Source organism: Gymnodraco acuticeps, unplaced genomic scaffold, assembly GCF_902827175.1.
Source record: "Gymnodraco acuticeps unplaced genomic scaffold, fGymAcu1.1, whole genome shotgun sequence".
NCBI classification, from domain to species: domain Eukaryota; kingdom Metazoa; phylum Chordata; class Actinopteri; order Perciformes; family Bathydraconidae; genus Gymnodraco; species Gymnodraco acuticeps.
In genome coordinates this window covers 3,878,151-3,892,882 of record NW_022989799.1, presented here as the reverse complement: position 1 = coordinate 3,892,882, position 14,732 = coordinate 3,878,151, and the positions used below count along the sequence as shown (strand labels likewise).

The window sequence follows — 14,732 nt, the reverse complement described above, 5'->3', positions numbered from 1 at the left end:
TTTAAGTTATATGTATAGTGCAATATTATTTATGAACACTGGGTGGCGGGGTTTAGCTGCACCGGGTGTATATAAGGAGGTCATAGGTGACAGGAGAGGTGTGGACACAGTAGGAGAAGAGCATACCGATTCCACCAGCCCGGCAGATGCTCATAGAATCACTAGAACGCTAAATTAACTCTGGTATGTAAAGACGAATAAACATCATCATAAACCACCACTAAGGACCGGAAAATCATCTGTTTGTGTCTGCGTCTGGATCACTTTTCAACCCTTCTGTGAAAGTAACGGCAAAAATATATAGGACATAGGAAAAGGAAATTGCCATTACATTAAGTGGAATCGTACTTTTGAGTGAAACTGGACAATTGGATTCACTTCAAATTGGATTAAGGATCGTTTTCGGGGAAAACAAATAATTGGATTATTGCACCATCGACTTCTCATCACGGATCAGCTGCACACGCCACAATCAGCTGGAGATTGTTCCCACCTGCGAGGACCGAAGAGGCTGAGAGAGGACTGGGAAAGCGGCCGGGTATGTGCACCGTGCAGCGTGATCAGTAGATTGTAAAAGAGATATTAAGCCGTATTGGACAATGGCTTAGTAAATGGATGTGGTGCTGCAACATTGTCAGCTGTTTGAAACAGCGCGCTGTCAGCTAACGGACAATTCCTGAGAACGAAACTTAAAGGGACAGTGAACATTAATCATGTCTGTGACATCTGACGTCACGTCACAAGATGGCGCTGTTGGACTGCAATCTGTGAGAGAAAAAAGGATTATCACTCACACTGCCAAAGGATTGGAATTGTTTATTGCAAACTGCCAAAAAGCAAGAAACTTCAGTTACAAACAAGTAAAGAAGTTAATGGAAGTACTGAAAGAGCTTATGAGCTCAGAAGACAATGCAAAGGAAATACAGTTGAAACTGGTTGAATTTTAGAAGTTGTGTGATGAACTAAAAGAAAATCACAAATCATTAACTGACCTTCAACTGCCTGAAGAAGAAATGGGAAAGCAAAGGCTGTGGCTGCAAGAAAAGATGCATATATTTGATGGATTTATACAAGATGCAAATGTGTGGTTATCTGAGAGTGGACAGGCAATTAGACACTCTATTGTGGGAAGTGCAATAGAACAAAGTGTCAGCTCAGATGACATCGGACCTGATGACAGCATTTCAAAGGCATCACACCCTCAGTCAAAATACAAACCTGGTTCATCACACGCATCATCTACCTCTTCTGCTCGAATTAAAGCCCAGGCAGAAAGGGCGGCTTTAATCGAAAGGGCGGCAGCACTGAACAAACAACATGAGCTTGATGTAGAAGGGGAACAATTAAAACACCAGAAACAACAGTTGGAACAACAGAAACAACAACAGGAACAACAGTTGGAACAACAGAAACAACAGTTGGAACAACAGGAAGAACAGGTGAAATGGAAAAAGGAACAACTGGATATACAAACTAAGCTGGCAGAAGCCAATGCCAGGCTAAACGTGCTCAGCATGGGATCAAGACACACCTCTAGAGCATCAGATGGGATGAGCTCTTACTACAGAAACCCTACAGCAAGATTTAACGTACAGGCCACTGAATTCTTGCCTCATCAAGCCCAAACCTCTATTCCCAGACAAAGTATACAGACACATGTGCAGGGACATGTTGACATCACACCACCTGTAATCAACAATGGTAATCAAGGTGACATCTATAACCTAATCCAGAGGCAAAATGACAACACTGCTATGCTGGCTCAACAACATCTCACTTCTACTTTACCTCCAAGAGACATTCCTGTTTATGACGGTGACCCATTGCAGTTTGAAGCTTTCATCCGTGCATTTGAAAGAGGAGTAGAGCGGAAAACTAATGATGAAAGTGACTGCCTGCATTACCTAGAGCAATACACTAGAGGACAACCACAGGACCTAGTGTGCAGCTGCCAACATCTGCCTCCAGCTCAAGGTTATCAAAGGGCAAAACAGCTGCTTAAAGAGCACTTTGGTAATGAACATAAGATCGCCACTGCATACATGAACAAAGCATTTACCTGGACAATGATCAAAGCCGAAGATGTGAAAGCACTGCAAGCCTTCTCTTTGTTCCTAAGAGGTTGTTGCAATGCAATGGAACATCTCACCTATATGGATGAAATGAATGTTGTTTCAAACATGAAACACATACTTCAGAAACTACCCTACAAATTCAGAGACAAGTGGAGGAATAGAGCATGTCAGCTACAGGAAGAGTGTGGGCATCGAGCTACATTTCCTGACCTTGTTAGCTTCATAGAGAGGCAAGTGAAGATACTGTCGGATCCTCTGTTTGGAAGCATCCAGGATGATAAACCAACTGCAGCTATCAAAACTGTTATCTCTACCTTTTCAAAGGGAAAACCAAGCCTAAGAGCAAGTAGTTTTGCAACAATTATTACCTGCCCAAGAACAGCAGTGCTAGAACATGTAACAACGAATGGAATGAAAATACCTCCATCAAGCCACAACTCCCTACATTTGTGTTTGTTCTGCAGGAGAAGTGGTCACTCATTGGAGCAGTGTCCACACATCCTGAAGAAAACACACAGAGAAAGAATGGACTTCTTGAAAGGAAAAGGGGTGTGTTTTGGATGCCTAAAAATAGGACACATGAGCAAACACTGCCACAGTCGTTTGACATGTTATGTGTGCAATCAAAGTCATCCTGAAATACTCCACATTGAACAAAAAGGCAAAAGAGAGGAAGCAGAACACACAAACCAGAATGGGAAGCCAATGGAAAGTAATAGTGTCATCTCACCTCATACATGTGGTCACATTGGGGCCGGTGATGAAAACTCCATCTTCTCCATTGTACCAGTACAAGTAAAGAGCCACAAAGGGGACAAAGTGTTACAAACTTATGCATTTCTGGACCATGGAAGTTCATCCACCTTTTGCTCAAAGTGTAATGAGGAGGCTAAACCTTACAGGACAAAGGACTAACATTCTCCTAAAGACAATGAATCAGAGAAAGATTGTGTCTAGTCATCATATCTCAGGTTTGGAAATATCGAGTCTGGACGAAAACAATTTCCTTCAACTATCCGATGTGTTTACACATAAAACCATGCCTGTTTCCAAGCACAATATTCCTCTACAAGAAGATCTGGAAAAATGGCCTTACTTAAAGGACATCAAAATTAATGAAATTGCTTCTGGCATTGACCTACTCATTGGGACAAATTCTCCTAAGGTATTGGAACCTTGGGAGCTGATCAATAGCCAAGGAGAAGGACCGTACGCTGCAAAGACCCTACTGGGGTGGGTCTTCTATGGTCCCCTAAAAGGAAGCAACGACAGCAGAGATGCTAATGGCCACCCTGCTGCTGCTGTTAATCGGATAGCCATGGTACACCTAGAGGAGCTATTGGTCAAACAATACAAGCATGATTTCAAGGAAAATACAAGCAAGGAAACAGAGGAAATGTCCAGAGAAGACAAACAATTCCTGAACATTATGAATCACTCTGCAAACATGTCAGACGCCAAAGAGGATGGCGATGTTGTAGCGGACGCCAAAGAGGATGGAGATGTTGTAGCAGACGCCAAAGAGGATGGAGATGTTGTAGCAGACGCCAAAGAGGATGGCGATGTTGTAGCAGATGCCAAAGAGGATGGCGATGTTGTAGCAGATGCCAAAGGAGACAGTGATAGGGATGTTGAAGGCAAAACTGAGGCCCCCCAAGAAGAAGAAGATGAGGGTCGGGATACAGGTGATTACTATGAAGAGGCAGAAGACGAGCCTTTTGAAAGCCAGCCGACTTCAGACTCCTGTCACAGCATGCCTGACTTCACAGCAGATGTCGAGTTACACCAATCTGACGCAGTGCCTGAAGAAGAAGCCAAGCCTGTGGCCGAGAAAGTGAAAATGTCAGATGGACACTACTGCCTAGACTTGCCATTCAGACAAGAAAATCCCAGCTTGCCTAACAACAAACACGTTACCGAGCAGCTCATCTGCGATTTTGCTGCTATGGTAGCAGGGCACCGGCTGAACCCAAGTGACAGACCTGAAGAAGTGACTGACTCATCAATGCAGGAGCCCTATAAGGAGAGGCTTGGAATTGGGTGAAAATATAACCCACAGGTTCTCTCAGCGCTGGACGGGATGGCAACACTACTGCTTCAACCTAAGAACAGCAAAGACTGATGACCCTTAAAATAAGGGAGAAGAAAATAAACTAAATTATTTAAGAATTACATGCTAACACATACACACCATTTGTATAGCTCCTTTATTATTTATTGGTAATTGTTTTTGTTTTCATACTAAAGCCAATTAGGGGCCGGTGTGTAGGAGCCATTTTGTGGGTGATGTTGGTGTGTCAGTTTATTTAAGTTATATGTATAGTGCAATATTATTTATGAACACTGGGTGGCGGGGTTTAGCTGCACCGGGTGTATATAAGGAGGTCATAGGTGACGGGAGAGGTAGGACACAGTAGGAGAAGAGCATACCGATTCCACCAGCCCGGCAGATGCTCATAGAATCACTAGAACGCTAAATTAACCCTGGTATGTAAAGACGAATACACGTCATCATAAACCACCACTAAGGACCGGAAAATCATCTGTTTGTGTCTGCGTCTGGATCACTTTTCAACCCTTCTGTGAAAGTAACGGCAAAAATATATAGGACATAGGAAAAGGAAATTGCCATTACAGTGCAGTTACATGCAGACATATTAATACTGTAGCGTTCACAAGGTGAGTCGGAAACAGGCTTCTCGTTATTAGGCTTTAATAACTCTTGTTCTTACAGATGATCACAGGTACATGTACACTTTGTGGGTTCTACCTCACACTAAATTAACTCCTACCCCTACACATATATATATATAGCAGTGTCTACGTCACAACTCCCCACCCTCCCCCGTCCGCTCCCCCAACCACAGGCCCGCACCTCAACCAGCATCACTGTGCAGCTCTATGATTGGCAGAGAGACATCCGCAGGGAGATTCGGTTCAGTCCCATCACATAATGTAACGAAGTAACGCACCCATTTAAATCACAGTAACTATAACGGCTTTACAGTAACGCGTTAGTTTGTACCCAGCACTGGTTGTTAGTTACTTTGCAGGTATTTTTCGTTTGGATTGAAATGAATGAATGATGAATATTATGTGATACAATCCCTGGGAGTATAATATATAAATAACATATGATGCCAAGCTTTTACTTACGGATTAATTCTATAGGCAGGGGTGCCTGTTAAGTGTAAGTATTGTAGCGACCCTGCATAGGATGTCCAGGGTGTCACTCAGGCATGATGTAGCTTACAGGCGAATACAGCGATGTCCTCTCACAGTACCATGGAAAAGTTAAAGTAACGAGAGAGGAGTGATGATTGGTTAACGCGCATTTCAGGGTAAGCCAATCAGAGACAGAGTTGGGCGGGTCTTGTCTTATGGGGAAAATACACACACACGAACACTTGCTAACACACACACACACACACACACACACGGCAACGCTCACCACCAGCACACACACACACACACACACACACTATGGCAGAATGCAAGTATCAGCGAGAGCAGCAGCACATTTACAACTTGGAAATATAACCACTATTTTCAATTTGTGGGGATAAAGGACGCAACAAATATTACGGTCAAATACGATGTGTGCAGTACAGAAAGCATTGTCCACATCGAATAACAGCAATGCCAATCTCTTTACAGTAAAGATGCCTGTCAAAATGTCTAAACATATCTTTTGTGTTTTATTGTTCCACTACATTTCAAAATGATAATTGCTACAATGATGGGGAGTTGTCTTTTCTCTTACTGTGCCACAGAACAACACAAAAACTTGTATTTCTTTGTTATTATTTTTAAAGTAAAGTAACTTGTTACTACACTGAACAAAAATATAAACGCAACACTTTTGTTTTTGCTCCCATTTTTCATGAGATGAACTCAAAGATCTAAACATTTTCTATATACACAAAATAACCATTTCTCTCAAATATTGTTCACAAATCTGAAAAAATCTGTGATAGTGAGCACTTCTCCTTTGCCGAGATAATCCATCCCACCTCACAGGTGTGGCATATCAAGATGCTGATTAGACAGCATGATTATTGCACAGGTGTGCCTTAGGCTGGCCACAATAAAAGGCCACTCTGAAACGTGCAGTTTTGCTTTATTTGGGGGGTCTGGGGGGGGGTCCCAAAACCAGTCAGTATCTGGTGTGAGGGGTAGGATTAGGGTTAGGGGTAGGGTTAGGGTAATGTTGTGAATTGAGTGGCCCATGGTGGTGGTGGGGTTATGGTATGGGCAGGCGTATGTTATGGATGACGAACACAGGCCACTCAATTCACAACATTACCCTAACCCTACCCCTAACCCTAATCCTACCCCTCACACCAGATACTGACTGGTTTTGGGACCCCCCCAGACCCCCCAAATAAAGCAAAACTGCACGTTTCAGAGTGGCCTTTTATTGTGGCCAGCCTAAGGCACACCTGTGCAATAATCATGCTGTCTAATCAGCATCTTGATATGCCACACCTGTGAAGTGGGATGGATTATCTCGGCAAAGGAGAAGTGCTCACTATCACAGATTTTTTCAGATTTGTGAACAATATTTGAGAGAAATGGTTATTTTGTGTATATAGAAAATGTTTTAGATCTTTGAGTTCATCTCATGAAAAATGGGAGCAAAAACAAAAGTGTTGCGTTTATATTTTTGTTCAGTGTAGTTACTTTTAGAATTTAGTAACTAATAAAGTAACTAGTTACTTTTTTTTGAGAAGTAACTATAACTATTACTAGTTACTTTTTACTTTTTACTTTTTAAAAGTAACTAGCCCAATACTGCTAATAACTAATCTTGTTGAATAAATGTGATGAGCAAAAAGCATATTTTCTTCCAAATTGCAGTGGAGTAAAAGCACAAAGTATATTATTATAGTAATATATATTACATTGAAAGACTCAAGTAAAGTACAGTAACTAAAAAGTTAAACATTTACTACAGTTGAGTATACTTAATAACTTCCCACATACACTACACTTTATAGAGCATTTCCATTGTATTAACTTTACTTCACTGCTATAACATTTCAAAGAGAATGTATTTCATTGCATTATTTGATGTCTTATTATAGGTAATAAGTGAAAATCACGAAAGCTGCACAATAAAGTGATAAAGCTATTCATAATATTCAATACATGTGTATTATTCTGCAATGGGCTGTTTTTGTGCCAATACAATACATAAACAATATATGTAATGCAGGACATGTAATTGTTTCTGCCGTGTGTTATTTATACCAGAGTGACTGGTTGTGATTGATTTACTTTTTCTGACAAAAACACACCAGGAGCCACAGATTGTACTTTGAAGTTCCTTCACATGGGACCACATACTTTTGAGGGAACTGTTCGAATTGTTCGGCGAAGACACCCCCAGCGTCAAACCCACCTGAGTTTCGGGGATGTGCTGCCTGACCCCCCTCCTCTGCATAGACCCCAGGCCCCTGTCCCTGCTGATCTGCCCGCAGCTGAACTTGGTCCTCACCTCCGCTGCTCCGCAGCTGCTGGGCGGCTTCCCCCTCGCTGTCATCCGAAGTGCACCTGCAACTGTCAGCTGTAGGAAGGACATGGAGCTTCAATAACTCAGCCGAAGTCAACCGAAACACAAAGACATGTCGGTGCACAGTCGATCAGCGTCTCACTGTTGGGAGAAGTCGGGGAATACTGCTTCTTCGTAAATTGCACAATTTCGCTATGGACTTTTGAATGGAGCGCCGCATCCTCATAATAACCTTTGGAGAGCCATTGCACAGAGAAGTTGTCCATGTTGTGGTCTCACGGTGTGTTTGTGTTGATGCCTCTTGTGTCACTCACTTAAAGAAGGGGCACACGTATTTATTTGCATCTGCAAAGGCCTCTCAGCGGAACGATAGGAACTTGATGGTGGGTGTAATTGGGGTTAATGGAGGCCGGGCTGTGGGAGTTCGCACCTCCCTGGCTGGCTCCGGCGCCACTGAGTCTGAGTATCAGTTACCTGACAGAAATGATCTCTGCATGAAGTAAGGCCGGGTGATATCCGCTATGAATACAGGGCTGTTAACTAAAATACCAGATTGTAGCCCGATTTAAGACCTCTTTCATGTGGGCTTTCAGTCCTGCTGTGCCATTGGCCAATCACACTGAGACTTTCAAATATTCCCTGTTGCATGTTTTATCAGCCGTAGTGACCAAGACTGTCAAGACATGACATATAGACAGAGCCTTATCAGTCGCTGCCCCCCCCCCCCCCCCCCCCACCCCCCCCCCCCTTACCACTACTTCATTATTGCCATTCACTGTTTGCAAGGATCATAGTGTATTATAGTTCCCATAGTTTTAATATATAAGAATAATTTAATGATTACATTTAGGGCTGTCAAACGATTACAAATTGTAATCAGATTAATCACAGTTTAAAAATTAATGAATCATGATTAATCACCATTCGAACTATGTCCAAAATATGCCATTTATTTATGTATAGGCCTATTGTTGTGGGAATGGAAAGATAAATGAAAGAAGGCGGATATATCCATTTAACATACAGTAGCCTATGTAGCCTATGTATGTTTATTATAACATTGTTTTGTGTGTCAAAATGAAAGACAGCCCACACACCTATCAATCATCAAACCGTGGGGTCTTATTTCATTACGTGTTGATTTCTATCAACACGTAATGTTGTATCGATGTATATAGAGATGTACTACCGCAAAAGTATTCTCCGTCGGGACTTCCTGCAACAACACCACGCCGTTATCGGGATTCTGATTGGCCAGAAGACATTATCAAAGATGTTCTATTGAGAAGACGATCACTACGTGACAAAAGTTTTCAAAACCGTTTCTAGTCTTCGGTATTTCCAGACAAGTGGCTACTAACTGCTGTCTGTGCAATTTACTCCGCGCGAGTTGGCGGACTTTATTTTGCTTACTTTGTAACATCATTTTTCATGGTGGGGCTAAGCCATTTCTTCGTATGGCTGTAGCCTACCCCAGCGCTGCCACTGGTGGGATGTATGGGGCGGGCCATTCTGCACGAATGCGTTAAATGCGTTAAATATTTTAACGGAATTCATTCAAAAAATGTATTACCGCCGTTAACGCGATAATTTTGCAGTAGGGCATGGCTCTTTTCGTGGCATCTGCAGGCAGTGGCAAGTACTTCCGGCATCTGCCACATAGGCCACTACTCCGTGGCATCTGTGGCAAGTACTTCAGGCATATGCCACAGATGCCACAACTTGCCGAGGCATCTGCCGCTGCTCAACGGGAGTTGCCACAAGATGCCAGAGTAAGGGAAGGTTTACGGTAGCTGCCACTCGCTTTCCGTGGCAAATGCTGCTATTTAAACCCGTATTTATCGTGTAAAATGTCGCTGTTTAGGCATGACTTTATCGAACTGATCTGTACACAGGACTGATGTGCGATCTCTATTTTTCAAAAAGATTATACATTATCATTTCTATTCAATTTTACTTGGAGCATGGTTGGCTAAAATAAACAAACGTGCTATTTATGATGAAATATTGGCGAGTGAGGGTTGCAACGACCAATTGTCGCTTCTTGAGGGGAGTTTCCACTCCTTGCTACGATAAACCAGGTGTATTATTACGAGTAAAGACAAATAATTAACAAATAAATATCTGTATTGACACAGCAACGTGTACACTGGTCTTATTAGACTTGGCTACAGACTTAGGGCAGCTGTAACTGATTGCAGTTGCCACTGCTAGTGAGATGCTAAGGTTTACTTTATAAATTAGGCAAAGGACTTATATTTGCCCCATGCCTTCAGCAGCAGCAGGCCATTCACTTTGATTTGATCCAGTTATGAAATGTCATCATTTCGACAATAAATAAATGCTACATAAACGTTATCTTGCACGTTTTATCGAACCATCTCCGTTTCTAACTTTCAATATATGTAGAGATCTCTCTCTCATCTGCGTGCGGGGGCGGGTAACGCCGTTACATGTATTCCGTTACAACCCAACCCTGTGTACAGATCATCAGTCCTGTGTACAGATCAGTTCGATAAAGTCATGCCTAAACAGCGACATTTTACACGATAAATACGGGTTTAAATAGCACACACATCTTGTGGCAACTCCCGTTGAGCAGCGGCAGATGCCTCGGCAAGTTGTGGCATCTGTCGGAAGTACAGCCACAGATGCCACAGAGTATTGGCCTCTGTGGCAGATGCCGGAAGTACTTGCCACTGCCTGCAGATGCCACGAAATGCGCTTGCTGTCTCTCTAATTTTGACAACATTAATTACATTACAATAATGCAACAATCACTGTCATAAAGCTGGTTATAAGTCACTATGATAGGTCATGCATTGCTTTAATTAAAATAACTAAATTATAATCATTATAAAGCAGTATAACATTCAAATGATCTGTAACAGAGTAACAGTAATGACCTCTATGGGAGTTATGGTACAGCATGATACAATTGTCATGAAGTCACACACAATCAATAAAGTATTATGAGTCTTGAACTCATTAATCCTTTTTAAATGTCTTATGATAATAAAAAGCATTAGTAATATTTACTAATGCCTATAATCTTGATGCATCAGGTACCTCTATATTACTGTCCACATCTGTGTGTGTGATTGACATGCTGGCTGTCCAATCAGTGATGAGTCTCCCAGCCGCAGACAGCTGTCTGTCTGAGGAGAGGCAGGATGGTGATGAAGCTTTTGTTATGTGTGACTGCATCAGAAAGTGAGAAGGTTCCGTTTGATCTGTGTTGACCTGTTGACAATGACACATTTGCTGAAAGGCCCCGGGGCCCCTTCAGCCCCCACACAACAGGTAACCTGTGAGAACAATGAGGATTATATTGTTATCAAATCAATCATTTACAGCAAAACTGCATCAATGCAATATGTCAGACTATGACCCTCATCCCAAAGACACTATAAAACCCTCCTCATATTCCAGACTGTGAACCATGCACACTCCTCAGCTTGTTTTTGTTACAGTAGCATGTAAATTGCACATGGTTTCAAATTAAACCTTTAAAATAAAATAGAAAAAACAATTGCTCATGAGACCCCGAAAGAAAAAGGTTTCAAATGTCCTTTTTTTTTTTTTAGATCACACTAGTCTTTAGGGTGTTATTAACATAATGACTAACAAAAATAAAAATATATTTTTGTTTTATGTGTGTCCTCTGTAGAGTACATCGGGTTTTAGTTATGTGAAGCATAGTATACAAACAACATTAACATACAAGTACATTTAGACAACATTAGAGCACAACAACTCAATGCAACAAATACTGAGCCCTCATTTGTAGTACTCCATCCTTTTCTGAAATGCAGAGATACATCTGACACTTGAGGCACTTGATGTATGTTTTCCCCGTGCATCCGTCTGCCATGAACCCTACAGAAACCTACGTGTTAGTTTTAAAGTCCCATAGTGGACTCCATTTGTGTTGTGTAAAATTGGGGTAAATACAAAATAAGCAAATCCCCATGTCCTCCTCAGAGGACATTCATAAAAACATTTAGTTTTAGGTCAAATAATTATTACACTGCTCTGAAACTCACTACACTAACTCCTAAGATGTAACCTTACTATAATTAATAAAAATATTGAACTCACAAGACTGGTAATTACAAAATTACAAACTTACCATTTATCTTTCTATAAATAGTGCTTGTGTTGATGGACGCCATTTTGAAATACAATGAGATTATCTTTTTCAAAGCCACACCCCCACATATGTCACATGTCTGAAAAGCCCAGGATGTCCTCTGTGGAGTGCAATTGGACTTAATGCTGTGGCATGTATAACCTCAATGGACCAAAACCAAATGTCCTCCACAGAGGACCATGAATGGGTGGGTCTCTGGAGGATAAATACATCAACAGCAGAAACATTACCTGTAATTAATAGGCAATGTAAATGAGTGAATATGCACTATTAGACCAAAATGGTGCACTTGTCTGCAGAATTAAACTTCCCCTTTTAAACATATTTTGTTTTTCAGAGACATTTTTTTTAAACTTTAGTATTTGCTGCTATACTCTTGCCCGTTTAAAATCTGATTTACTCCACATATTTTATTTCTTTTTTGGTGTATTGCTTATAATTTATTCTTTAACATATTTATATGTTCTCACTTTTTACAATTTCATTCTTTTGACTATGTTAATGCACCAGTATGCACTTAAGCAAATTAAAAGAGATGTTATACTTTACTGATCCCAAATTGGGAAATTGTTCGTAGCTTTTCTCATGAATTGAAAATAAGAATAAACAAACAGTAAATGCATTATTAACAATAGAAGGATTAGCTTTAGTGCGCACCATCAACGTAGAGCAACTACATTTTAATGAACTTACCTGCTATTAAAGAAACATGATATGCAGTATAAAGTGTGAGGTATGCGTAAAGTAGACATACACATTTAAATTAACTTCAAACTTTTTAAATATTTGTATATACAACTTAGTTCCTTTTGTTGTAGCAGTATTATCCAACAAAGCAAATTCCTTGGCAATAAATGGGTCACCCAGGATGTGATTGGACTGTAAAAAGGGGGACAATGCCCCTTCAGCCACTGAGTGTAAATACATGAATATTGCCTTTATTATCTCTAGTGTCTCCAAACCTCATCACACAATCAAGTTCTAACCCCAGGCCTCAGACTTCAAACCACACAAAGACCCAGACTCAGTGGAGCCAGGCCGAAGGGTGGGTGGGGGTCCCTGCTGTAAGTGTAAACTCACCAATGAACAGCTTCATTTGGGACTAATTGTTGACCATGATCTCCCGTTAGCTGGCGTTTGAAATGCAGATATTGCGGCAAACAAGGCGCATTGAGGAGAGCATTTGGTCAGCCTTTGTTGACAGGCACAGGGGGGGGGGGGGGGGGCGGGGATACCGCAATGTCTGTATGGGACGCGCAAGGACAATTTAATGTGGACTCTAGTGATTTAATTGATAATGATTTGTTTGACTGGGCTTTGATATACTGAGATCCTTACAATGAGCTGTGATAGCTTTAATGGACAACTCCCATTTGTTATCAGATCCCTTTCTTCCAACCTCCTCCTACTTTAAGATGAAATGCATGATCTATTCATGGGGAACTAATCCTGCAATAAAGATAATATCATCAGCTTTATCTCCACATTTGTTCTTGTTATGTATGCAACGCACAGAAAGTCAGAGCCAGGGATTAGAAGATACACTTGTTTTAATTCAATGATAAATATACTTTTTATGTAAATTATATACAACTTTGATATAACGTAATAATAATAAAAATCACACATCAAATACTCTGGATTGCACGGGATTGTAAGTGTTTCGATTGGAAAAGTCTGGTTGTAAGTTCTTCAGTAGTAATGAGGGTTGTGGATCATGACGTGAGGAGGGCGCATCTGCTGCTGGAGGACCAGCTGCGGGACCGTGAGTGGGTAGAAGGCCGGGCCGGTGGCCGGGAAGTGGGGTCGCTGTCCGGCCATGCTGTGGTACTGAACCGGGGGCAGACGCTGGAACATCACCGGGGAGATTTGAGGAGCCAGGTAGTCCTGCACCTCACGCTTGAGCTTCATTCTCCTGTTCTGAAACCAGGTTCGTACCTAAGAGAAGGCAATGATAAAGTTAGTCTCTAAACAAAAAACAATAAAGGAAACAAATAAGGAACATGGCATTCTTTTGGTGTTATTGTTGGTTTCTCTTCTTACCTGAGTTTCTGTGAGGTTGAGCTTCTGTGATGTTTTCACCCTCTCTCCAGCATCAAGGTATTTGTGCTGGTTGAAGATTTTCTCCAGTTTGTTGATCTGCTCGGGGGTGAATTTGGTGCGCACTCGGCGCTGCGCTGCGTCTTTCTCCGCATCGCTGCCATCATCCACAGAGAGACACTCAGAGGAAGCCGCCTCGCTCTCATACCCGGAGGAATACCCGCTGGTTTCTGAAACTGAAGGAAGGAACAGCTGGTTATACACCATTCTAGTGCGCAAAGCTTGACATAGGCCTATTTTTCTTTGAAATCAAATAAATGCAGGCTGCCATGAGTAGTAAACTTACTTGGTGAGGTGCAACTTGTTGTATGGAAAGGTGAGCACAGGCTGGCGTCCTGCCCGCTGCTCTCTGATTCAACGGGCTTAGTGGCCCTGGGTTTTGGCTGCAGGTAACTCTTGCCAAAAGTCGGCGGACAGGGCTGTACCATGCAGGGGATGTGAGGTCTGCAGGCCGGGGCAGCATCCTCCGTCACCGCGGTGTGTTCGTGGCTCTGGGCCAGCCAGTCCACTGAAAAGTATTTCACCATGTTGCTGCTCAGTGACCTGTTAATCCACCGAATGTCAAAGGGACAGTGTGATGCCAGCTCCTGGCCAGAGGCAGCTTTTATAGGGCCCCGGCCCTCGCCAACATTTGCATATGTAGAGGCCCTTGTTAACGCCTGATCGATGCCGATGATTAAGGCTTAATGGCTCGTTATTGAAGTCTTTACATATCCTGTGAGTGTGAAGACCTGGCGCCGCCGAGTCTGTGAGAACCCTCCTGAGCTCATACATTTGTCCGCCGCGACTGAAACCAGCGGCGGGAGGAACAGCTGGCTCCTGCAGAGGTGGAGACGCGCTTTCATGTTCCTGCTGCTGCATACAGTAGCCCGGGAGAGGTGTCAAAGCC

At 42.2% G+C, this 14,732-nt stretch overlaps 1 protein-coding gene across 1 annotated transcript; it reads right to left on the bottom strand.

Annotated features, from left to right (window-relative positions):
* Window positions 1–13,275: 13,275 nt before the first annotated feature.
* LOC117551174 (homeobox protein pv.1-like) lies at window positions 13,276–14,444 on the bottom strand. Its single transcript, XM_034223924.1, has 3 exons — window positions 14,130–14,444; window positions 13,787–14,019; window positions 13,276–13,681 (listed from the first exon to the last, which is right to left on the bottom strand). The coding sequence occupies exons 1-3, from the start codon at window positions 14,368–14,370 to the stop codon at window positions 13,436–13,438; spliced, it is 720 nt and encodes a 239-aa protein (XP_034079815.1). The 5' UTR covers window positions 14,371–14,444; the 3' UTR covers window positions 13,276–13,435.
* Between the last annotated feature and the right edge of the window lie 288 nt (window positions 14,445–14,732).